We start from the raw sequence: 26,506 nt of genomic DNA on the forward strand, positions 1-26,506 counted from the left end.
TAAGGAAGGAAGGGAAGTAAGTTCAATAGGTAGAAGGTTCCAGTTTTTCCCAGTTGTGTTTGAGAATAGAGAGTCCCCAGCCATGTTGTGAGACTTGTTGATATTAACTAGTAGTTTATTTGAAGAACGCAAGGCATTAAGATTTTTGTAGGGGGTTATGAGGTCTGAGAATATTGGAGTATTGTTTGGCTGGTAAAGGACCTTATGGGCAATTGTAAGTTGGATGAGTTGTAGCTGGTTTTGAAGTTCAAGCCATCCGAGTTGCTTAAGATTCTGACAGTGATGGGTTCTGAAGGGTTTACCAGTGGCAAATCTGGCAATATTATGATAAGAGGTAGCAAGTTTGAGAAGATTCTTTTTGGATAGGTAGTGTATATTGGTGAAGCATAGAGTAGAATAGAGATTAGATGGAAGTGGGCAATGGTAGTTCTTGCTCTTGGAGTAAGGAAGGGGTTGACTCTGTACAGGCAGCCCATTTTTCTGTTAACTGATTTTACATTATTGTTAATGTGGGTGTCAAAGTTAAGGTTGTTGTCTATTGTAATACCAAGGAGTTTGGTGGTAGAGTCTGGGTAAATGAGGGTACCATTGTTAGAAATGACTGAAATATCTATTGGTGTGGACCTACAAGTAGGAGTAAATAGTAGGAGCTTTGTTTTTTTGGGATTCAGTAGAAGGCAGTGCTTTAAGAACTATGTCTCAACTATACTAAATACTTTCTGGTTTAGGCATTGCAGCTCAGAAGCAGATTTAGCTGTTCATATTAATGTAGAGTCATCTGCATATTGTATACAAGTTGCAGTGGGGATAGCCAGGTAGAGATCATTAATAAAAATTGAAAATAAGAGAGGACCTAGAATGGAGCCTTGGGGAACTCCCAGTGTGACTGGCAGGTGTGATGATAGATTATTTTCCCAGCGCACTGCTTGTTGCCTATTGCTCAGATAGGAAGTAAACCACTTTATAGATTGAGTATCCAGGGAAAGTGATTTGAAAATATTGATAAGCAAGGAGTGGTTTACCATATCAAAAGCCTTTGAAAGATCGATAAATAGTGCTGAAGAGAGTAAATTGTTATTGCGGTTTCTATTAATGGTGTCTGTAAAGGATAGGAGGGCAGTGGTCTTACTATGGAATGGCCTAAAGCCATGTTGGCCCTTTGCTAGTAAGTTGTGTTGAGTTAAATGGCCTATTAGCTGATGGTGAATGCATTTTTCCATTATTTTTGCTAAGGGGGATAGAAGGGCTATGGGTCTATAGTTAGAATATTCATTGGAGTTGCCAACTTTGTGTAGGGGGATAATGTGTGAGACTTTCCAACATGTAGGGATGTATCCTTCTTTGATGGTTCTGTTTATCGGGATGGATACAGGATAAGCAACTGCTTTGGCTGCTTTTTGTCAGTATTCAGCTGGGATTTGGTCATCGGAAGGGTACAAGGCTTCAGTTTTGCTAGGAGTTTGAAAATAAAGTTAGTAGATTTAGGTTGTAATAGGAAGGTAGGAAGAGTGCTTGTTATGGGGGTGGGAATACTAGAGGTGTCAGGAGATAGCTGATGGGCTAGAGTTTGGATGGCATCTGTGAAGAAAGAGTTAGTCATTAGCAGTTTGGATGGGAGTCTCATGGTTCGCTCCTATTGGTGTTGGTGTACTGGAGTGCCCTGGATAAAGGTGTCTATTGATAGAGTATGTTTTTTTAGTAGCATTTCTTATTTGTCTAAATGTCTGTTGAGTTGATGAGCTTTTGGCAGTTCGCCACCTAGTCCAGGCTTTATTTCTTAGTGGGATTTTTTGCCTGGTATCTTTGGTGAGCCATGGGGCTGGTTTTGACCTAATTCTTATATTACGTATAGGTGCATGTTGGTCTAGGATAGTTAAGAATTTAGAGTTAAAGTATTTGGACAGCCTCTTCTAATGGGAGGGTTTTTAGACAAGACCAGTTACAGGCACTAAGTTCGCTCAGAAATAGTTCTTGGTTAAAATGCTTGTTGGAACGTAAAGTCCTATATGATGTTGGGTGGGAGATATCTATTTTTTGCCTGATTATATAGGTTAAGCAATGGTCACTTACATCATCGGGGAAGGTGCCTACTTTGTATGTTTGGTGGTGATTATTAATCAGAATCCAATCTAAGGTGCTCTCTGTTTAGTTTGGTTTGTTAATTCTAGTTGGGGAGGTGATGGTCTGAGAAAAGCCATGAAGGTTAATATGAGAAGTAGGATGCTCAGTATTGATGCATTTCCAGTCTATATTGACATCACCTAGGATTAAAGTTTCTTGTGGGAAGGTTGCTGTGACCCAGCTAAGAATATCCTCTAAGGTGCTAATATTATTTCCAAGAGGTAGATAAATGCAAAGGATATTTATGGATTTATTAGCATTAAGCTGAATCTTGGAAATAAGGATTTCTGCATTATTGTCCTTAATTGGTGTATAAGGTGAGCTAGTAACTTGTAGCCCTTCTTTGAAAAGAATTGCTACTCCCCCTCCCTTTCTTTTTGTTCGGTCATTTCTTAGTATATTATATCCTGGTGGGATAATCTCATTATCTTATGTCTGTGGTTTTAACCAATTTTCTGTGAAACATAAAATGTCAAATGAGTATATGTCTAAGAGGGAATGGAGATGAGGAACTTTATTGTTGATGCTTTGGATATTGAGATGTGCTATCAGAAGAGAATTGGGGAGTTTAATGGGGCTGGGTGGGGTAGAGGGATTGGAGGTATAAGCATCAGTAAGTAGGACATTTGCAGGGCCTGGGTTAGGCTGGATATCACCATTTTGTAAGGACTGATTTTTTAGAATGTACAGTGCATAATGTAGATTACTTATTAGAAATTGATATTTCTTGGTTGAGGGATTATAGTATTTAATGTGGGATAGTCTGTGGAACTTTGCAAGTAGGTAGCTAAGTGTAGATATTATATTTATATTATTTGGAGAGATGAGTGTATGAAAGGATGTTTGTTTAGTTGGGTAGTGAAACTGAGAGCAATGTAGTTGCTCAAAGTAGGTTAAGTGATATGCTGAGGTTATAAACGATAGTAGTGTGGCAGTAAGTAGTAGTTTCACAAGTATTGACATGGATGTGGTAGACATGGTGAGAACAGTTGGTTACAGAGTATTAAAGAAAGCTATGGAAGGTAAAAGTTGTAAAAGACAAGGTTAGAGTGGTAAGGCTAGGAGGAAAAGTAATAAGTAGTTAGAGCTGTAATTGCTTAGGTATAGTAATAAGGTGAGGTGTTAATTGTATCTGAAGGTGGGAGTTAGTGATTTGTTGGTTGGAGAGGAGGGTGTGGCCAAGAAGTATAAGTTTAGTGGCACTGGGGGTGGGTGGAATTTGTGGGTAGGGTAGGGGAGCAAAATGAGCCCGCAGGGCGAATGGAGTGGGGTTCAGCTTGTTCTAAGGAGTTTTCACAAAAAACAATGTGGGAAGGAGCTCAGGTAAGTCCAGAGGTAGATTAGGCTTTAAATTAATAGTATAGACAGAGTCTAGGCAGGCTGGCAAGGTCAGTATAGTTAGGGAAATAAAAGAAGATTAGAAGAAAGTGGTGAAGCTAAGGAGTGTTACAAGTAGAGTAGGAGAAGGGGGGGGGGAGAAGGAGGCAGGTTGGTTGGTCCTGGTGGTGCTTAGCTCTTAGTTCAAGGGGAGTAGTGTTTAACATACAGGCAGAGAGCACATACATGTGTTTATTTTCCTTCTTTTAAGGTGTCAGGGACTGATAGGCAATATCCACGCAAATGATGTGGTTGGTATTTAGCTGGGGGTTCCTGAAGAGTGGATGAGAAGCCTTGGATGAAAGTAGTCCAGGGGAAGGATGTCCTTTACCACCTAAAAAGAGAAGGGGAGAGGAAGGAAGGTTAACTCTATGTTAGTGGAGCAAGTACTTACCAATGAACCCAGGCAGTGTGGGAAAGTCAAGCAAGGAACAGTGAGTGGGAGAGCTGGGAGAGAGAGGGGATTAGTAAAGAGTAGCATACATTGAGTTAGGATATTATCTTAGTAGGAGGTGGGATACACAAGATAGGGGATAGAAGGAGGATATTCTGAGATAGAAATAAAGAAGATTGAGAAAAAAGACATACAGAAGAGCAGGATAGGAGAGAGTATTAGTATTAGGAAAGGAGCAGCAGAATGAAAGAAGGGGGAATAATTAGATGCAGCAGTCGATAAGTCACCAAGAGGACAGTTAAGAAAAGTCTTGCTCTTTATAAGTAGAGTTAGACGTTATACACTAATATTAGTATCAAAAGTACAGAGTAATAGTAAACTAAGATAAACAGCAGAACGTTTAAACAGAGCTATAACCTTACACTTCTATTTCAGTAGCAAACATTAATATCAGCAGACATTGGTTCAAACATGCAGTACCTGAAAAGGCTAATAAACAACATTAAGGATAATAGCACTGATAGCTATAATAGGGTAGGCTGTATAACAAATATGGCAGGATTCCCTATAACTGTGTTAAAGGCAACATCCGTTGATATTAATAATGTTTAGTAGCAGTATTGCAAATACAACAGCTTTACCAACATATTATGTATGTACTACACATGGATAGGTGCGATTAGAAAAGCAATAAAGGCCATGCAGTGTACCCTACAACTAGTGACAGTTTAGTAGTAAGAACTACACGTGGATAAACGCTATTAGGAAAGCAATACATGCCTTTCAGAATATCCAACTAAGTAGCGACAGTTTAATACACTCCAATTTATCACCGTCGTTCATATAAGCTGCATATGGATGGAATCCAGTATAAAAACAGTAAGATCCAGCACACATTACGCTACAAACTACCACTACTATGCTTTCATATGAGACAGGATTTCTGTAGTAGTACAATTGGCAGGAATAACAGATAGTACTAGGAAACCTTGCACTGACTATAAACAAAACAACGATAGACCTGCTGTAATGCAAGCTAAAATCAGCGGTTGTCCTAAAGTTGTAGTACGAGTGAATTTCACTGCTCAACGTAGTAGTTGGGAATTCCAATACCCATTAGTTAAGTCAATTAGTTAAGTCTACGAGTTCCCTTTCATTAGCCAAAGTGTAAACAGAAAGACTCTGCAGTACTTTCAGATTACAGCTACATAATCTAGACTGAGCAGAACCACACTAATTGCCGAATCCTAACTAGTTAGCGATACCAAAAAACTGTGGACCAGGAGGATTAAAAAAAACATCATATGTAACACAATAATTCCTCACAATAAAAATGCTCCAAACATTAAAATAATCACACTACCTTTCATAGGCTGAAGAGCTGATATAATTGTAATATAACCCAAGAATCAGGGAGCGCACAAAACCAGCAACCAGATGTTCAGATGGGACAGGCTAGAAGGAAAGAGTAGGTGAACAAGGTAACCTTGCGGGATTCCCAGGTATATGCAGTGTGGGGGTGGGGAGCAGGGCTCAGCTTGTTCTAAGGAGTTTTCACAAAAAACAATGTGGGAAGGAGCTCAGGTAAGTCCCGAGGTAGATTAGGCTTTAAATTAATAGTATAGACAGAGTCTACGCAGGCTGGCAAGGTCAGTATAGTTAGGGAAATAAAAGAAGATTAGAAGAAAGTGATGAAGCTAAGGAGTGTTACAAGTAAGTTGGTCCTGGTGGTGCTTAGCTCTTAGTTCAAGGAGAGTAGTGTTTAACAGTTTAACAAACAGGCAGAGAGCACATGCATGTGTTTATTTTCCTTCTTTTAAGGTGTCAGGGACTGATAGGCAATATCCACGCAAATGATGTGGTTGGTATTTAGCTGGGGGTTCCTGAAGAGTGGATGAAAAGCCTTGGAAGAAAGTAGTCCAGGGGAAGGATGTCCTTTACCACATGTGTTTATTTTCCTTCTTTTAAGGTGTCAGGGACTGATAGGCAATATCCACATATATATATATATATATATATATATATATATATATATATATATATATATATATATGTACACACACACACACACACACACATGTATATATATATATATATATATATATATATATATATATATATATATATATATATATACGTGTATATAAAACATACTCATATGATTAAGTCTAAAGTAGTTACACGAGAGGCAGTGTACATGGCTGTATATGAATACAACCAAAAGAAAACAAGCAAACACTAAGAATGAACTGAAGCTTGCTTTATTTAACAAATCAGCTACAAACCACTATTTTGCCATTACCAGCCTTTTTAATGTGAAATGTGTTGTGAAGTATGTTTCCTTAATTGATGCTATTTCTTGGAACTAGCAGGATGGTGTACACATGAGGGCAACTACGTTCTCCATACTGTCTTATCAAAAGCACAAGACTCAATTGTGTGAACCCAGCATACCTCTTAACTCAAGAAATCTGGACAAAGCCTTACATAATGAGGGGGCAAAGGCCCAAAAATAGGGGCAGATTTTAAATATTGCTCTTATAAACTTAGAAAGTAGCTAGAGTAATAGGGTTTGTGTTAAAATGCATTTTCTAAAGGATATGAAGTCTGGAACTCAAATGTATGTCATTATTTACTGATTTCATTCCTTAGATAATCCCAGTGATTTCCAGAAAAACACACATTTTATGAGGAAAAGATCGAAATTCTGATGCAAAAATCTGTACAGTTGAGAGGTATGTGAACCCAGATACCTTAGTAAATACACTGTGCTTCAAGCAAACAAAAAAACAAAAAAACAGTACATACAGCTAGCAAAACTGTAAGTGCTCTATATGCTAGTGACTAGTACACTCCCTTAAAATTTGTTGGATACTCTCTTCGATTTGTGTCTTAACTGTAGTGACTGAGTTGTTTTTGTCATCAGATGCCTTTCTGGGAGTGGAGTCTTAAGTCTAAAACCAGTGAGTTTTCTTTTTCACTGCAACTTGGAGAAACATAGAAGATCTTCAGCTTTTCTCTCTACTCACTGCTGTAGGAACTTGCAACAGCATACATTTTAAGTGATTTAGGTATCAATAGATGCATGTTGTGATAACTAGGTTTTCTTCCATTCAGTTTGATAATATCATAAGTAGGACACTAGATAAAATCTGAAGTAACTGTGCTTGTACCCATTTACTCTACTATACAGTACATGCTAGGCTACTAATTTTGCTTCAGAGGTATAGGTAGGGGCACTGTCTAATTAAGTGACTTTTCTCAGAGTCAAATCCTGAATCATAAATTCTGGCAGGCAAGTGCCTTAAACCTGCACACTTAACTGCAAGGTATCTTTTAATTTTCTTTCTTTTTGTTTATTTTTGTAAATCACAACGGACTGCAGTCTGTCAGTGTCAGTCATAGAGTTGCATAGTTGCATTGTTCAGTGTCAGTGGTGCAACAGGTGGTGTACTTGCTTTTTTTTAAACAACTTTGTTTAATTATCACTTGTGACATAGGCAAACTTTTATATATTAACAAGTTCACATTTACAAACATTATACATCACATATATTTTTATATATCCTATAATCTAGATTCTGTTCTAGATTCAATTAAAACTCAACCATTTAGGACCCCCCTATTCTTTTCTCTTTATCTATATTCTGATATCAGTCCCTGATAGGGATGGCAATCACTAGTCCGCAGTCCAAATGTCTTCTTGGCCTCTTCCTATTCTATTACCTTTCCTTCTCTAATTATTTGTTCCCAATACCTTGGTTCCTTTGACAGATCCCTCCAGTAAATTACAACCCCCTCCTGTTTTATTTATTTATTTATTTAGTTAGTTAGTTATTTATTGACATTTGTTGACCGGGAAAGTCCACTGGGCCAGTGACCCATTTTCATTGGAGGCCCGGGGAGAAAAACTCCATGGTAGTACATTCAAAAAGAAAAAAAAAACATTTGTACATTATATTCCATTGTGATAGTACATTCAACATAGAACATTTAAATAAACCTTTACACATTATGTACCTTTGTAGTAGCACATTCAATATGGAACATTTAAATGACACATATTTATAGTTCCATATTTGGAAAAAGAATTCTCAGCAGGTTTGAAAGCAGGAAAGAGAGTAGAGTCAAGCAGTAATGGGCAGAGGTATGTGATATGGTAATAAGTGAGTGACACTTAGGATAGTTTAGCATGAGGTAGAGAGAAGGAGAGAAATGTCAGGCAGTAAAGGGCAGAAGAATATAATGAGGTAAATTGTGAGTGTCACTTAGGATAGTTTAGCATGGGTTGTGCAGTGACATGACATGATTGTTGTGCAGTGACAGGGTACGTTTTTCTGGTAATGTAGTTTGAGTGATGATTTAAAGAGTTTTGAAGATTCCATTTGAGTTGTATGGGAGGGTAGTGTGTTCCAAATTTTGGCTATATTACAGGAGTACAGACTTTGCCCAGCTCTTTTGTTTGGTTTTGTAACATTTATTAGTTGTTTCTAAGATGGTCTAAGTGACCCAGTAGGAGTGTAAGTTTGCAGGACTGAGTGAAGTGCTGGGCAGAGGTGGGGTTTGGGTTCTGTTCCCAATACCTTGGTTCCTTTGCCAGATTCCTCCAGTAAATTCCAGCCCCTTCCTGTTCCTAATACCTTGGTTCCTTTGCCAGATTCCTCCAGTAAATTCCAGCCCCCTCCTGTCTGTTCTCTGTGCTCTTAATTGCAGTCATCTGTATCCTCTTTCTCCAATGCAGTGTTGGCTTAGTTCATAGTATACTCTCAGCTACTTTATGAATATAATACTCAGTATGACTGTTATTCTCCTTGAGGATTTACATCCAAAATCCCATTCTTTCCTTATTTCTTGAATTACCTCCTGTTTCATCATGATCCCTTTCCACTTTGAATTGTAGCTTTCTGCTTGGGTTATGTATAAGACCCTTAACTGTGTAGCTCTAAAATATCCCCTCAAATCAGGCAACCCTAAACCTCCTTTTGGTTTCAGTTCCAGTTTGTTTTGCAGGACTCTGAATCCTTCTGTACCCATAATGCCGTGAACTCAACTTCAGTACCTCAGATTGCACTTAACACTAATTGGTGTCTTCTGTTCTTTCTTTTCATCTTTATTCCTCCACCCCGAGATGTGAAAACTACTTTCATACTTTCAGAAATCATAAACTTTTAGCCTTGAAGAAACCAGTGTTCTCTCTTTTACTGCCCTGTTATCAGCTTGCTTCCATGGAAAAGTAAAAGAAAAACAGGGATTACATGCATATGGTCAAACATTAGTATACCGACGCTACAAAAGCCAAAATCGGTGACCACAGTTTGGTAAATGTCGAATTTTCAGATGCTGAACCCGGAAATACCAAACACCGGCCAGGCTAATATTCCCCCTCTTGACCCATGGTAGCTCTTGTGCAACCGGGAATTTCAAATTCGGAGTTTTGCATGATATTCTGAGCGTTCGCGGCTGCGAGTTTCGACATTTACATTCAAAGTATGTAACGGTTGGGATGTCATCTTCAACCATATGCATGTATTCCAAAAAAAGAAACATTTAGTCCTCTGTTGCAGCCTGAAAGACAAGCTGGAATATTTATTGCTGAAGAAAAACTTTTCATTATGTTCGGTGTTCTCATATTTACTTGTTTCCCCCTTAAAATTTGCTATTAGATTAAGCCTAGGTTCTTAATCCAGACATTCACCTATGCAAAAGTAAGAGAAAACATATCAGCTCTTTATATATTATGATCTGTGTACTTTTACACACCATCCCAAGATTACAGCATATTAACTTAAAACATGTTTTTGTCTAGTTTTTCTTTTTTTTTTTTTGTACTTTAATGCCAACATTTATTAATACCAAAAAAGAAAGAGAAGTGGAAGAAAAGAAAATTCATCCGTTTACTTTAATAAGTTTGTCATATTACAATGACCACTAAAATACTTCACTATAAAATATTCAATTTATATTTGTGAAGAGTTTCATAGAAATACCGTTAAGAAAAGAAATTGCTTTACTTACAGTAATTTTGTTCCTTCTTCCTCCCCTCCCGCCAGAGTCCTTCAAGACATTAATGACATGAAGTGAGGCAAATGATTTTCAGTTTCTCAGACATTTTATAACGTCAACAAAAGTCTACTCTTTCCACTTATTCTTATACAACAGTATTTCACAAATGTGTTTGATGCTTTGCAGTCTCACAATTATTCACTTATTTCTGTGTTACTGGTCTTCTTCCTCTTCATCTCTGTCTCCTAACTCCAGATTCTGGTTCAGTGTCATAGTGATCCTGACTCTTTCTGGCCAACTTATGTGCTTTTCTGTGTCACTCAATCATTTTCCTTTGGAACAGTGAAAAAGGTTTCGCTGGCAAAGTCTCTCCATGTGCTTTATTATCAGAGGAATGAGAAGAAGAATTGTCTTCTGCTTGATGGTTCATTTTTGTTGGACAAACATTTGCATTTCCTCCTTAGCCTGTTCTGCATCCAAAAATTACTTTGATCCTCCAGAAAAAAAGTAGTCTGAAGACAGCTGGATACAGCAGTTTGAATCTCACACCTGCCTCTCGACATTCCTTGATTACTTGAACAAATTTGTTTCTACCTGGTGTACAGTGAGCAATCAAGTTCCAGAAACACTCTACTGTCTCCAACTTTTAATACTTTGCCTTTTTGTCAGGATCAACTCTTTCTACTGGTAAGTTTACATCTTTACTAATACAAGCCTTGGCTGCTCTCTCGTGGCCATATTTGGAGCATCCACATGTTGTGCCCTTTCAATTAACAGTTCCTACAGTAGAATACCAGTCCAGTTGCTTATTTGTGCCTTCATAAAATTAATACAGTCTGTTTCTTCTAATTGCACTGGTACAGCACAATATCACAGATTTTCCCTATGTGCTTTATCATGTAATTCTACAGTTTTTGAAACACATACTGTAGCTAGCCTTTTCTTCATTTTGCCCACTGATTTTTGCAATTTTTATTAGCTCATCTGAATATCTTTTTAAAGCTTCTTCCATTTTCCCAGCCTTTTGCTATTTGAGTTGGTAGACTAATTCAGTGTTTCATTTTATTTAATCAGCTCTGAGCACATTTGACTTATATTTTCCCTCTAGATTAGTGGAAGCCACGTCATGCACTAAAGCTGGAGCTTGAAGTGCTTTTTTCTGAACAGCTACAGTATTCTTCCCAATCAGTGTTTTTTCTTCATCTTTTCTAGTTGATTTTCTTTCAGACTGTCTTAGTTTCCTCTTTGCAGGCATCCAGGCAGTGTACGTACTAGCTAGTAACTAAATTTTAATCAAGCTGACAATATCTCTGGCTGCTATTTCTCAGTTTTTATTTTCATACTGGAAGAGCTGAAGTTAAGCTGTTGATTACTGGGCAACCATCTTGGAAGTCCCCATAGTACACTTGCTTTTGGTGCATTAGGCTGTGAGTTCTGTTCCTACACCAGGTAGATCAATTGCTGACACTACTGTGCAGCATGGAGAGATGTGTTGCCCTCCTGAATGTGTCCTCCTTTTGATGAGATGCCCAATAACTATGAACCTGTTGTCATTTTGCCAGCCATTTTCTATTAAATATCACCAGCACACTATTTTTATGTAAGATAAGCAATTTATTCTTCAAAGACAGCAGGCACCGAATTTGTAGATGAAGCACTTAAAACAAAATTGTTCGCCAGCAGCATCTTCTGCATTAATAACGGTTCTCTTTAATGTGGAATTATTTACTTCTGCAAAGATAATTAATTTTGATTGGAATTTGTGGATTATAATGACAGTAGTTTGAGTGGCCTTTTATAGTTGAAATGTTCTGAAATGGGTAGTTTTGTCATTGATTCATATGTTTTGCTTTATGGCTAACTGAAACAAAAAATTTTAAAAACTGCAAATTTAAAACACACTCTTAACAAGTGCTGTTGTATTAAACAAGAGATACAATCTAATACAATCAGGAAGGTGAATCAAAGAACACATGCATTTATACTTGGTCCTAAAAATGTGTGCAGGGGGCCCATGATTTGAAAACAGCCCACTAGTACACTTAATCTGCCACTGGCAAGATGCATTTTCTATGAATGTGGTTTCAATTCAGTTTCAATGAATATGCATTTCAAGGTCAGAGACATTTACTCTTGCTCATGTTAAGTATGATTTCATTGAGACTGTATTATTTTGTTTAACAAATAGCTATCAGTGTTTGTGCTATAACATTTGAAATACAAGTTTTAAATTACATCTAAATATCAGTAATCATTGTGGAAGTAAAGAAGAAAATAGTATGCACACTGACTGGTTTGAATAGTGTTTATAGTAACTGGGGAGAAACAGCCAAATAATGAGACAGTGGAATGGCTGCAGGGGGTAGGGCCCTGATCTAGGTCCCCATTTGACCTTGATCCAGCTCTGGTGGTAGGTAGGGGATGTTGTGATGGGGGAGGGGGTTATGTGTGTGTGTGTGTGTGTGTGTGTGTGTGTGTGTGTGTGTGTGTAGCTGCACGTGTGTATATATATATATATATATATATGTGTGTGTGTGTGTGTATATATGGGTCTACCCGAGATGGTCGACAAGCCATTTGATCGAATCTCATTTGGTCAACAATTCATTTGGTCGACAAGCATGTTATGTGGGGGGCGAAGCCCCCCCCCCCACACCCCCCCTAACTATATATATCAACTCCAGGGTCGCACAACATTGGGGAGGAGGGCAAATCTGCCTGTCGACCAAATGAGATTCGATCAAATGGCTTGTCGACCATCTCAGGTAGACCCGTATATATATATATATATATATATATATATATATATATATATATATATATATATATATATATATATATATATATATATGGTTACATGTGAAAAGATCGACCTGCTGAAATATCGAAGACCATATGGTCGATATTTCAGAAGATCAATCTTCTCACATTGTTAAAAAAATAAATAAATAAATAAATAAATAACTAAAAGACATTATTGCAGGGGGTCAAGCCCCCCTGCACCCCCCTGCACCCCCCACCCCCTACTTAAATATACCAACTCCAAGATCACGTTAAACTGACAATACAGCAAAGAACTAGAAGTTTTCCTATTCCCTGCTGTAGCGTGATCTTGGAGTTGGTATATTTAAGTAGGGGGTATGGGAGAGTGCAGGGAGACTTGCCCCTCTGCAGTAACGTCTTCTAGTTTTTTTTTTTTTTATTTTTTTAACAATGTGAGAAGATCAGTCTTCTGAAATATCAACCATATGGTCTTCGATATTTCAGCCGGTCGATCTTTTCACATGTAACTATATATATATATGTGTGTGTGTGTGTGTGTGTGTGTGTGTGTGTGTGTGTGTGTGTGTGTGTGTGTATGTATGTATATATATATATATATATATATATATATATATCTACATGTGCATCAATGTTGCATTTGTGTGCATGCGTGTTGGGGCTTGCTATATCTCTAAACTCCCCGAATCTAACAACCAAAGCCTGTAATACTGTGGGTAGGGGTAACACTGGACACCAGGGACTGTTGAATATTACTTTTGAGTTACATTAAACGTTAATAGTACAGCAATTGTTTGTAGCATGAAGCATATTCTGAACAATAAGAAGTTTAAAATACTAATGTTTGGCATTATTGACTGACTGTAGCAGTCTGTGAGGAGGGACATGGCAGTTATAAGAAGCAAAGTCATTCATGTTCTGTAACATCAGGAGCAGCTGAGAAGAAAGGGGATGTGCCCTAGTGTGTGTGTGTGTGTGTGTGTGTGTGTGTGTGTGTGTGTGTGTGTGTGTGTGTGTGAGTTTGAATGTGTGCGTGTGTGTGGGAATGAATGGGGGTGGTGGCTGTGCATGGTCTGCCAATGATAATTACTACAGGAGAGTGTTTATTAGCTATGTGTTTCAGAGACATGCAAAGTAGCCATTAATGAAGGCTTCCATCATTGCATACAGTGTGTCTCTGAATTGCTGTTTTTGCATTGACATTAGAGGGTCCTTTCTGATGCAGTACTTAATGCTTGTGAATGAGTTTTTCTGAATCTAGCCTGTTGTCCTGATCTGAACTTGCTGTATATTGAGGTGAGGTGTAAAATCCATTCATACCCCAAATTTAGATCATTATTATTATTAGAAGTACTCTGTACTGAGCTGCCAGTACATACTATTTTTAAATTCTTTTCATATTGTTTTGTACAACAATCCATCTCCATTTATTTACATATTGTATGTTTTGTTACTGAAGGTATGATGTCGATGGAAAAGGATACCTCACTCAGGAAGAATTCCTACAGCAGCTTGGGATCGAGCTGGCACCTGCTGATCATGGAATCAGTAAAAGCATTATTGATCAGAACATGAAAAGTTTGATTCAGCAGCAAGAAAAACAGCAGCAAAAGCAGCAAAAACTGAAAGAGCAACAGAAACTGCAAACACAAGCTCTGCCTTCCAGACATCTTGAGCAACAGCTAAAGTAAGCTATACATTCTGTTCTGTTTCTCTATAGGTAACTGTTTAAAAGGGATAGGTCAAGTAAACCAATTTTTAAATTAGCAGTGGTACGTAACAGTTTTTTTCTTTTTTCATGAACTGCAGGATTTACTTTAATCACCCCATAGTTTTCTTTTCTTTTTTAATTGTTCATACTGATTCCTGTTATTCCAGCTCTCCCATAACCCCAACAGGCTCATTTACTCCACCTCACCCCTGGAGTGAAACACATGAAAAAAAGTTTAGTTTTGTTTTCTTTTGAACTTTTCCAAACACTTGCCTCCTTGTAGGTTAACAGTGCTTCGATATATCAGCTTGTTTGTGAGCACACACTTTTGCATACTTGTGATGCTGCTAACACCTTTCGCCTCCCTAGCTGACTGGTCCAGAATCTGGATTACTAAGTTACTGCTTGTTATCCTGGGTGTGGTCAGAGCACTTTTTCTGCCCACCACAGAGTCTATACCATGTGTTTCTGATGCATTTTATTTGTATTTTACATATCTAATATTGTCACAGTAGTGACACTAGATGCTAAGTTGTAGCTCACTCCCAGAATGTTACTGAGAGGTAACTGACTACTACTCTGTTATCAGTCATAGAGTTTCTTGTACATGAGTGTGTACATCTACCAAGGCCACACCAAAGATTGTTATCATTGGTTTATTGTTTTTTAGTTTAAACAATGACCATCTGTACTGCACAATCAGTTACTTAAAGAGGATTGCCTATAGATTACTATAGCTTAGCGTGGCTACACAGCTGCATCTACCTGAATTTTGTAATTATTTTAAGTGACCCTGACTTATTTATTTGCATAACACTATTTACATTTCAGTGTGTCTGCATTAGTTAACTGTTACTTTTAGTCTTAACATGCAAGCACACCAAAATGCAGAATAATGGAAAACAAACCTACAGAGCTAAGGGGTTACGTGACATTTTTTTTTGTGTACATAGACTTTAAATTAGGGTTCCCATAGACTAGAGAATTGCTGATGTTTTGGCTCAGGCTGGTGAGGATATGCCTTTTGCTGTGAAAAGATATAGCAACAGATGTTACAGCCGAGTCCAAGGGTGAAACATTGCTGAGGCAAATGGTTTAAGTTGCCACTCAGGAGTGGAATATGGCTGTAGAAATGCTTCAAGATGCAGAGCTGCATATTGCCTGTACAGTGGTATATGTTAGACATTTTGCGAAGGCTGATAGCTTTGTGGATTCAGAAAAAGCAAAAAGAGGCAAACGTAAAAAAAAATCCTTTTGGAATTGATAGTCTGTACATGTAGATGTTAATACTGGAATGACTAAATATAACTATTAAACAGGCAGAACCCATTTATTTACCATGGTGTCCCTCAGCTGTTAAAGTAAAATCTGTTTTCAGACTGTTTTATTCTTACAAAAAGCTTAACATGACTGAACAACTGAGGCAAAGACTCTAAAAACAACCTGGCTAGATATGATAAATGTTTGTCAAAGTGATCACTGCTACACTAGCCTTAGCAATAAAGTTATATCCTGCAAATGAAATTACAGCTGGCCAACTTCCAAAGCTTCAGCTCACCAAACTTTCAGACAGCTCAAGTTGAACTAACAAAATAAGTTAGGTCATAATGCTCTTTACAAACACACCCTGAGATGTAAGGAAGCCAGTTTTTTGTTCTTTGTACTTGAAGAAATTAGATACAATCCAGGAGGGGGGCCATGGGACGAAAAAAATAGAATACCGAGAGGTTTGCTGGCTATTAATTTTGCAGGCTAATGTGTCCCAGGTCTTAATGAAAACATCTCCCTGGCTCCTGTTCTTAAGTTAAGGGCAGCTAGGCTATAAAGACATTTTACTGTAGAATTTTAACTTGTTTATTAATAGAAGTTTTTATACATTTTATGGGTCAACGGTATATTTAATATATTTATTTTTATAATATTTTATTTTAACTTATTTCTGAATAAATAAGTCATCAGAGATAATGAGATACTACTTTTAGATTAGAATAAATATATAGGGTGTAAATAGGGGGTAGCATAGGACTTTGGAATGTATCTGGTTTGAAGTTTATTAAATATTTTACTGCAATTATTTATAAATGTTTATATATTTTTTTCCATTTTTCTCCTATCGTATTTATTCATACCTTGCTGATTTTATTTATGTAGATTCCATGTGAGAAATGAGTAACATGTAATTCTTAATATCATATTATTAACTGGGTGATAAAACCTTCAATAATAATCTCATGTATTGTAATGATATAGCTGGGGATATTGGTTTATATAAATCAATTGTTTAACCTGTTTGCATAATTAGTTGTTTTACATTAATTAAGTGAGGAGTAGATCTATATTCTGTAAGCTGGTGAATGGGATTATCTGATGAAGTCCCATAATAAAAATGCTTAAAATTCCCCTATTTCCTTCTCAAGGCCTGTTTAGAGAATGTGGTTAAATTGCAGTTCCTAATAGGTCATGTTTCATACTTTTTAGATAGCATCCTGGGATATTGTCTGGGCCCATCGATGCAGTTTTCTTGGCCTTAGAGAGAGGAATGAAGACCTGTTCCCTTGTGATAGTAGGGAGGATTATATTTGATGGTATTTCCTGAGAGGAGGTTGAGGCGGAGTGTGGGGTAAAGTTAGAGCTGAATTTGTATGCCAGTAGGTTTGTAATGTCTTCTGGCTCAGTATAAGTAACTCCATTAACAATGAGCTCTGTACACACCTGTGTATTGTCTTTGATATTGCATACATGCTTTGTGGTTGTCCTGGAAAGACAAATTTACCTCACATTTGGCTTTGGTAGACTTTATTTGTCCTCTAAGTTGTTTGTTTAGTTTGATGAGAGTGCTTTTACCCTGCTGGGGGCTGTACCTCCTAAATTTTGTCATGATTTTCTTCCTTCTATTATATAGCCTATTGATGTTATAATTCCACCAGGGCAGCTTGTTTTTTGAGTCAGTTCTTTACTTATTCCTGGTGGATACAGCAGCCTCTATGCAGCTATTAACATGTTTGTATAAGGTTTCTGTGAACAGTTCTGCTAAGGCAGCAGTGTTCCCTGGATTTATGGGGGCTTGAAATGTTGCTAGGTTATTAATATTAGGAAGTTAGCCTTAGATTAGTTCCTGAACATTCTGGGGTTAGCTGGGGTTCTGTGTTTTATTTTTACGTCAAAGGAGACCATTCTGTGGTCTGACCTTACCACAGAAGACATTACACTAGGGGGTGTGCAGCACTCTGCCATACTAGTGAGGACCAGATAAAGTTGTTTGCTCCCCTGGTTGACGTATTGACAGTCTGGTCCAGGGAGACTGTATTTACAAAATCCAGGAATCTCTGCCCTCGCAATCTTACAGATTTGGAGCACTTTTGGAAGGAAGAGTGGGTAAATATTGTCAAGTCAGGATGTGCAATGCTGATAGACTCCTACCCAAGAAGACTGAATGCTGTAATTAATCAAAAGGTGCTTCAACAAAGTATTAGTTTAAGGGTGTGCATACTTATGCAACCAGCCTATTGTATGTTTTTTATTTTTTATATTTTTCCCACTAACAGATTTGTTTGTTTTTCAATTGAATTGTACAGGGTATAGGTCACATTAAACGGGGGGAAAGTTTTGAAATGATTTATTGTGGTCCCATTTTTTTATATCACAAAAACCTGGCATTTTAACAGGGGTGTGCACACTTTTTATATCCACTGTACACTATTCCAAAACCTGACCTAGAAATTATAGTTCTAGTTGATCCCACTACTGCTAAACACATAGTCAGTTCCAAATCCTACTCTTTCTGATAAGGATGGGAAAACTATTGGTAGGTATGGGGGAAAAGTCTATACTTCTGCAACTTTGACTTTCAGAATTTTGAATTGTCAGGTTCACATGGTAAAGTTTGTTCTGACTGTGAAAGTATGAAGAGTGTTTTATCTGCAGTTTTTTTCTTGGGAGGAAAATTTTGCTTAAAATAAATGCGTCTTCTGTCACATAAGTCACTAATTGTTTTTAGTGTGTGCATGTCTCTGTTGATACTTCTTCTAGGGCTATGGCCACTGGTACTGTTTTGAGGAGATTTGTAGGGCTGCATACTCAGAACCTCCCAAATAATGTTAAGAATGAGATTTTAGATTTACCTTTGGATAAAGATTTAGTGTTTGGCCCCTCTGTTGCAGAGATCAAAAGTCTGATGAAAGGAGCAAGCTGATCCAGGGAATCGCTAAGATTTTTCAGCCTTTTTCCAAAAATGTCCAAGGGATTTTCTGTCTTCTCATCCAGTCTTGGCAAAAAACAGAATAAACAGTCTCAACAAAATACAGGTAAAGAGACATTTAAGAAGAAATAGCAAGGGGACTCGAGATAAAGTCTTGAACCTTCCAAAGCCAAGGACAGTCAAACAAGTCTGAATGACTGTTCAAGAGACATTGGGACCCCCTGGCCTGTTTTTTCTTCCAAAAACTCTGAGTTTCCATTTTTTCCTTTGGCAACGGATAGTTTTAGACAAATAGGTTCTGAAAATCATTCATCATGGTCACAGATAGCAGTGGGAGGAAAGTTTTCCTTTCCATTGGAGGACTCCTCATCCTCCAGATTAGACTCTCTTGTTTCCACTTGTTTTTCATTGCATGCTTTCCCAGGGAGTGATAGTACCAGCTCTTCCTTCCAGGGTGGGGAAGGTATTCAAGGATGTTCCTAGTGCCAATGAAAAAAATGCTTGAAGACCAGTTTTGGAACTTTTTTTTTTTTTTTTTCTAAACCTGTTTGTGATAGTGCCCAACTTCAAAATGATGTCACTTCAAAATATATTACCTGTTCCTCCTCTTTCAAGTTTCCGTGTAACAATAGACTTAAAAAATGCTTATCATCACATCCATATTTTTTTAAACATGTCCACTGAATTATCACTTGTGACATAGGCAAATTTACATTTATACAAAAGTAATCAAATTGTATTAAATTAACATTAACAAACATTATACATCACATATATTGCTACATATCATATAACCTAAGCAACATTGCATAAATTATTCAACTCCTGACCCTTTTTTAAACGAGAAACATCTTTATTAAACCATCACTTACAACATAAGCAATCATACATTTCTAAAATGAAAATGAACCACACAGACACAATCCTAGTTGCAAACATTTTACATGACATACCATACCGACACACTCCCAGTTGCAAACATTATACATCACTTATAATCTGCCCATCATTTTCAGTCAAACATTACATAGCTCATTTAAGTCCTGCCTTCTTTTAAACCTCATTACTCCCCTGTAGGTATTGTTCCAACAATTCCCATTCTTTCCTGTGTAGTTTGCACCTACCCTTTTGTAAAGAACTCAATTCCAGTTGTTTTATCTCTGATACTATATTTACTACTTCTAATATAGTTGGTTTAGATTTTGATTTCCATTTTCTAGTAATTGCTTTTTTTGGTAGCAACCATAATTAGACACAGCAAGGCCTTAACCGTGTCTAGGCATTTCCAATTCTGTATCATACCTCAGAAAAATCATCTCCATCATTACATCAATCCACCCACCCAGCATCTCCGACAGTGCATCCCACAGGGAATCCCTAAAGTTCACCAACCCACTGCACTCTCAGAAAATATGTTCCCAAGTATCTCTTTCTTCCCAGTCAAACCTCCAACATTTACTATCTACCTGAGGAAAAATTCTCTGGAGTATACTTGGGGTATAAATAATCACATCCATTTTCATCCAGACTTCAGAAGTTTCTTAAAGTTTTGTGTGTCTGGATCACATTGTCATTTCTCTGCTTTACTCTTTGGACTATCCACTGCACCAAGAATGTTCACAATAAGTCTAACTCTAGTTATAGCTCATTGCAGGCTACAGGGTATCCACTTTTTTCTGTATTTAAATGATTTGCTTATCTTTGCAATGTATTTTCTAAGTGTCAGAAATATCTCTGTTAGGTGAGAGATCTCATACACAAGCTGAGATTCCAAGAAAACATTCAAAAATCTTTTTTGACTGCTTTATACAGGATTGTGTTCCTAGGATGTCAACCAGACACAGCAGTTCAAAGAGCTTTTCTTCCAGAGGAAAAAGAAATGTCTATCTTAATCTATTTTTACGGTTTTCCACTCAAGACTTTGGTCACTACAAGGGAATACCTCAGGATTTTGGGTCTCATGGTATCTATAATTCTCATGATACCAATGGCAAGACCCCACATGAGAAAAATACAGTGGTATCTGAAATTTCTTGGTTTTTTTTAAACATCTTTGTCAAATTATCACTTACGACATAGACAAGCATACGTTAACAGAAAACAAAACCATTTTAACATGTTCCATTTAAATACAATATATCACATATATTTTGTTTGCTACTATCATCACTCCATCATTACAAAAATTGAGCTTCTACTTTTTCTTAAACCTTACTCCTCCTCCTGAACATTATTACACATGTATTGTTCCCACAATTTCCATTTACTTTTATGTAATGTGCTCCTTCCCTTTTCTAAATATCCCTCTTCCAGTTCTTTCATCTCTTTTATAATATTGTGTACCTCAAATACAGTTGTTTTAGACTTTGATTTCAATTTTCTAGTAATTCCTTTTTTTGACAGCCAACAGAAATTTGCTTAATAAGTCTTTTCTTGTTTAGGAAATTCACATCCTATATCCCAGCTCAATAGAATTTCCATACCTACAGGCATTTGCTCACCCAGTATTTCTGTTAAGAGTATTTTGAAGGGAGTTTTTGAAGTCTGCCAACTCATTACATTCCCAGACTATATGTTCCCAGTTGCCTCTTTCTTCTCCATTACACCTCCAACATTTGCTGTCTACCTGAGGAAAATTTCTTTGAAGTCTGCTTGGGTATAAAAATACCTATGCAAATAAGTCCGAGCAAAGATCCTAAAGCTTCTGAACTTGGTGATATACTTTCTAGCCAAACATATGTCTTCCCATTGTTTTCTTGTAATTTTTTTCCAGTGTCTCTTCCCAATCTTTTCTAACCCTCCTCTGACTGATTCTTATAGTTATCATGCAGTATTTTGTATGCTGTACTATGTATCACGTTTTTAACAGCTGCTCTCTTCCACATTCAGCCAAAAACTCTACCAGAGCAGGTCTTTCACTTAAAATCCCCTTATCCCTTTTTCTTTGCCTGCACTCTGAGATCAAGCCCTGGTAGGAAAGGCCATCTCTAGCTTGCAATCCAAATGTCTTCTTGGCTTCATCCCACTCTTATTACCTTTCTGGCTTGAGTTATTTGCTTCCAGTTATCTTGGTTCCTTTGACAGGTTTCTCCAGTATATTCCAGCCCTCCCCTTGCCTATTTTCTGTACCCCTATTTGCATTCATCTCTATTGACAAAATCTCCTTTCTCTATTCTTGCATTGGCTTGGTTCTTAGAATACTTTATGCTATTCTATGACTATAATATTCTGTATGATTGTTATTATTCTCCTTAACGATCTGCATCCAAAATCCCACTTCCTCTCTCTTTCTTGAACTTCCCCTTGCTTCATCATCATCCCTTTCAGTTTTGAATTATAACCTTCTGGCTGTGTTATGTAAATGAGGCATAAGTGTGTAGCCATAAAATATCCATTCAAATCAGGTTAACCTAAGCCACTTCATTCCTTTAGAAGGATCATCTTATCCCATTTAACTCTTGCCCTCTTTCCCTCCCAGATAAATTCTTTATTTCTTTATTGATTATTGTCCACAACTTCTCCTTGGGTTTATAAAAGTATGCCTAACACATATACAGGACTAAAGGGACTAAAAACATTTTTACTGCGTGTATCTTACTATGCATATCCATAAATAAGAGTTTCCAGTTTCTTAGTTTTTATATTGTTTTGTTTAGTTGCTTTCAACATATCCTTAGCTGCCATAACAGAAGCCTTTTTAATCCATAATCCTACGTACTTTATCTTATCATGTCCCTATAAATATGGATATTGCTGAGCCAATTCATGTGTGAATATATAATTTACGGCTATAGCCTTTGTTTTATTTTCATTAATTTTATATCCCAAAAAGACTTGTAACTGTCTCAAAATGTTCCACAACACTGCTGTGTTCTTTCCTGGATTTATCAGGTGCAAAATAATGTCATCTGCAAATAAAGCCAACTTTACTTGTTTACATACTAAGTGTATCCTTTTATTTCTGAGTCCCTTATTTTCTTTGCCAAAGGCTCTAAAGAAAATAAAGGGGAAAATGGACATCCCCTGCCTGGTTCCTGTGTTCAAACACTGCTTATCTGAGAGGAACACTCCCATTTTAATTTTTGCCTTAGTCCTTCATACATCCTTTAATTAACCTTATTATTGTTTTAGGGAATGCAAAAATCCAGCTTACTTTGTCAAAATGCTTTCTCTGCATCAAGACACACTAGCAACAAAATAATTTTCTTACATTCCCTCCTGGATATGAAAACAGTTTATGTATTCTTTCAGAAAGCATTAACTTTCAACCCTAAGAAAAAGTGCACTGATTATCTTTAAATAAAACTAAATTGTATATGGTTCTTTAAACTGCATTAAAGTATTAATGCTGCTAGCGATGTTGGTACCTCTTATTCACTTTCCATAATTTCAAACTTAATTTTTTCTACTAAACTTCTTGCCATTGTACCTTAAATATTGCATTTCCCTCAGCAAAGAATACTGAAAATTCTCAAAATGAAAAGCTTACACCTGCAGATAGCTTGTCTCCAAGCAATGAGTCTTTGTAAATTTCACACAGAATATAATGCACAGCTGCAGACATCTCAACTCCACTGAACATTTGCTAGTGAAAAACAAGAAAACTTGTATCTTTGTAGTTGTAAGAAGCTTAGCATTTTCATGACTTTAATAATTTTGCTTTATTTTAAAGCCTACTTGTTTATAAAATCACCTGCTTACAACTTAAGCCAACAGTACTAATCTAGACATTCACCATTGTGAAATACCCACATTTAAAATATCCTGGCTACACACTACACAAAACTGTTTTACTGTATTGAACTTGTAGGTTTATCTCATTAAATGTTTTATACTAATAAGAACAAAAAATGTTTTACTTACAGTTAGTTTTCTCTTTTAGTGTCCTTCTAGTGTCCTCCTAAACAGTGATATGAAGTGGAGCATATGCTTTACAGTCCATTCACAAGTTTAACAAAGTCAACAAAAGTCCAGTGTTTTTCAGCCACTTTTTCTTGCAAAACCATATTTCACAAATTTGATAAGATGCTTTAGAGTCTTATATTTAGTCACTCATTTCAGAGTTGCTTGTCTTTTTCCTGTTCATTTCCATTTCCCAACACCAGACTCTGGATCAAGACCAGCGTACTGCTGATTCTTCTAGTCAACTCCTGTGCTTTTTTCAGTTTCTCAAGCATTCTGCTTGGGAACATTCAAAAAGGTTTGACTGGTAAAGTCTCTCTGTTAACCTTGCCATCAGAAGAATGAAAAGCAGAGTCCCCTTCTGCTTGCTGAGTCACTTTTTGTTGAATAAACTTATTTATTTCCTCCTTAGCTCATTCTGCATCAAAAAATGATTCTGATCTTCCAAGTAAAAACACTTAGAAGATAGCTAGATACAGTAGCTTGAATCTCACACCTGCCTCTCAACATTCCCTGATTGCTGGGATCAAGTTACTTCTCTTCTGCGTGGTGTACAGTGAATAATCATTTTCTACAAACACTCTACTGTCTCCAGTTTTTAATACTTTGCCTATTGCCACAATTTTATCAGGATCAGCTCTTTCTGCTGATTCTGATGAAGTCCAAGTTTAGAGTGGACAAAAACACTAAAGGTGATTAAATTTTGTTTCTGGCACCAGGTGGCACTGTTGTCCTTACGGATATCTGTGGATACTTTTTGGTTTTGGTTTGTTGTCTTTTAGCATCTATTTCACTTTTTTTAGTTTGCTTTCTGCTGGTATAACTGCGTCTTTACTAATATATATCTTGAGTCTGCTTTCTCATGACCAGGTTTGGAGCATACACTCGCTGTACCCATTCAATTAACAAATTCTGCTGGGAAATACAAGTCCATTTGCTTATTTGTGCTTTCATAAAATTAATAGTTCTTCTTGAGAAACCTCATATTCAGTCAGCTTTTTCTTCATGTCAGCCTCTGATTTTTGCAGTTTTATCAGTTCATCTGAATGGATAGTTAAAGCTTCTTCTATTTTTTCCAGTCTTTGTTGTGTAAATTGATATATTCCTTAAATGTTTCATTTATTTTAATCACCTCTGACTACATTTGATTTATATTTTCCTTTTAATTACTGGAAGCCATTTCTTGAAAGCAAAGTTGAATGTTGAACTGCTTTTTGCTGGACAGCTGCAGAATCCTTCCCAGCCAGTGTTTTCACTTTACCTTTTCTGGCTGTTTTTTTTTCTTTTTCAGGTTGTCCAAATTTCTTCTTCTTTGCTGGCATCTAGGCAGTGTACTTACTAGCTTCTAACTGAGATTTACCTAAATAACAGCTTTAATGAACCCCTTTTTTTCAGTTTCTGTTTTCATATTGGAAAAGCAGAAATTAAGTTGTTGATCAGTGCATAGCCATCTTGGAAGTCCTATTTTTAGGAAAATTTTGAGAATGTAACCAAGCAAACCTTTTCAGGACTGACCCAGAAGAAGCAGCACTGGAGAAGGTAGCGGCAGCATCATAGAAACACTTTAAATTATGTTTAATTATATAAGCATATACAAAAGAAGCATTTGAATAATTTTTTGCTTCAGAAGAAGGAAGATTATTAAATTTTAATTTTCTCCAAAGGCAGAGGTAAAAACTAAGTATATGAGTCTGGCGGGTCTAAATTACATCATCGAAGGGGCTGTTCATCGAACACCATTTCATTGACACATAATAATCGAATTACTAAAACCCCAAACTGCCACATAAACAAATTTTTTCCCAGGGGAAAAAAAATCGCTTGGCCAACACCAAAAAAAAAACATTTTGCACACCCTACGATTTGCCCCCCACATACCCCTAACTAAATATACTGATGCCAAGATCACACTGCAGTGGAGGAAAGGGCAAATCCCTGATGAGGGCCAAGAGATTTTTTCTCCTCGGAAAAAAAATTGCTTATGTGGCTGTTCAGGGTTTTGACATTTCAGTTATTATGTGTCGATGAAAGTGTGTTCAATGAACAGCCCCTTTGACAATATAATTACCCAAGTCTGGTAGTTTAAAATTCTGAATGTTACAGTGACAGCAGAATAAATATTCTTCCCAAATCTGTCAAAAGCTTTCCCATCCTTGTCAGAGGGAATGGGATTAGTATTAGGAGTTGTCAGTTTTGGATATGGAAGTCACTGCAGCATCTGCTTTAGGGTTAGAATACAAACATTTATATGTTTGGGGTACCTGTACCTAGGAACAGGAAATTGATTATCAGGAAAATTACAACTGTGAGGAAAACATACTCGAAAGCAGATAAAACTGGAGGAGCAATTGCAGACTGAGGAATATCCATCTATAACACATCATAATACATTTGCATTTACATGGAAAATAGGAATTTAATTCTGATCCAACTGAGAAAAACTCATTTCAGATAAAGTTTCAGAAAATAAAGGTCTTGGGAAACCTGAAACAACACTTTCCTCAGAATAAAAACCTTCAGCTTCAGAAGAAAATCCTGAAGTACAACATTCTCCCTCCAATCCCTGCTCTTCTGACTCAGTCAGAAAGTGAGGGAACTCTTTTCTTTTCTTCCTGAATTGAGAACCGTAAAAGCAGAAATGAACTCCCTAGCAAATCCCTGTAAATCTTCCCTGACCATAGAAATAGAAACAGAAGAAGCCACAACTTTAACCTTTTTTTTTTTTTTTTTTTTACTTTATCTGGGAGACTCCCTGGAAAAGGACCAAACCAAGGCATTCTTTGGGCTCCAGCTCCTATTCCTGGCTATGTGGTGCACCTTAACCTGCCACTTACCCTCGGACCAACAAGAAGGGTTCTCCCTTGCCCATGGAGGGCAGTCCTGCATCCACAGAGGATGTCTGTCCCTGGTCCTTAGTGGCTGTAGGTTCTACATGAAGTGGTCTGGAGAAAACAATGAGTGGTCCAGGGAACCAGATCTGGCCACAACAGAGCCACCCATTGGTGGCTGAGGCACAAAT

General features: G+C 37.1%; 1 protein-coding gene across 1 annotated transcript in view; it reads left to right on the forward strand.

Annotated features, from left to right (window-relative positions):
* EFCAB6 (EF-hand calcium binding domain 6) overlaps window positions 1-26,506 on the forward strand; it is a 3,527,179-nt gene that overhangs the window by 2,494,973 nt on the left and 1,005,700 nt on the right. Inside the window, exon 22 of the mRNA XM_044088493.1 lies at window positions 14,136-14,363. Coding sequence (XP_043944428.1) covers window positions 14,136-14,363 — 228 coding nt within the window. The remainder of the gene's footprint in view (window positions 1-14,135; window positions 14,364-26,506) is intronic.

This window comes from Protopterus annectens, chromosome 11.part0, assembly GCF_019279795.1.
Source record: "Protopterus annectens isolate FY-2018-M chromosome 11.part0, PAN1.0, whole genome shotgun sequence".
Taxonomy (NCBI): Eukaryota; Metazoa; Chordata; order Ceratodontiformes; family Protopteridae; genus Protopterus; species Protopterus annectens.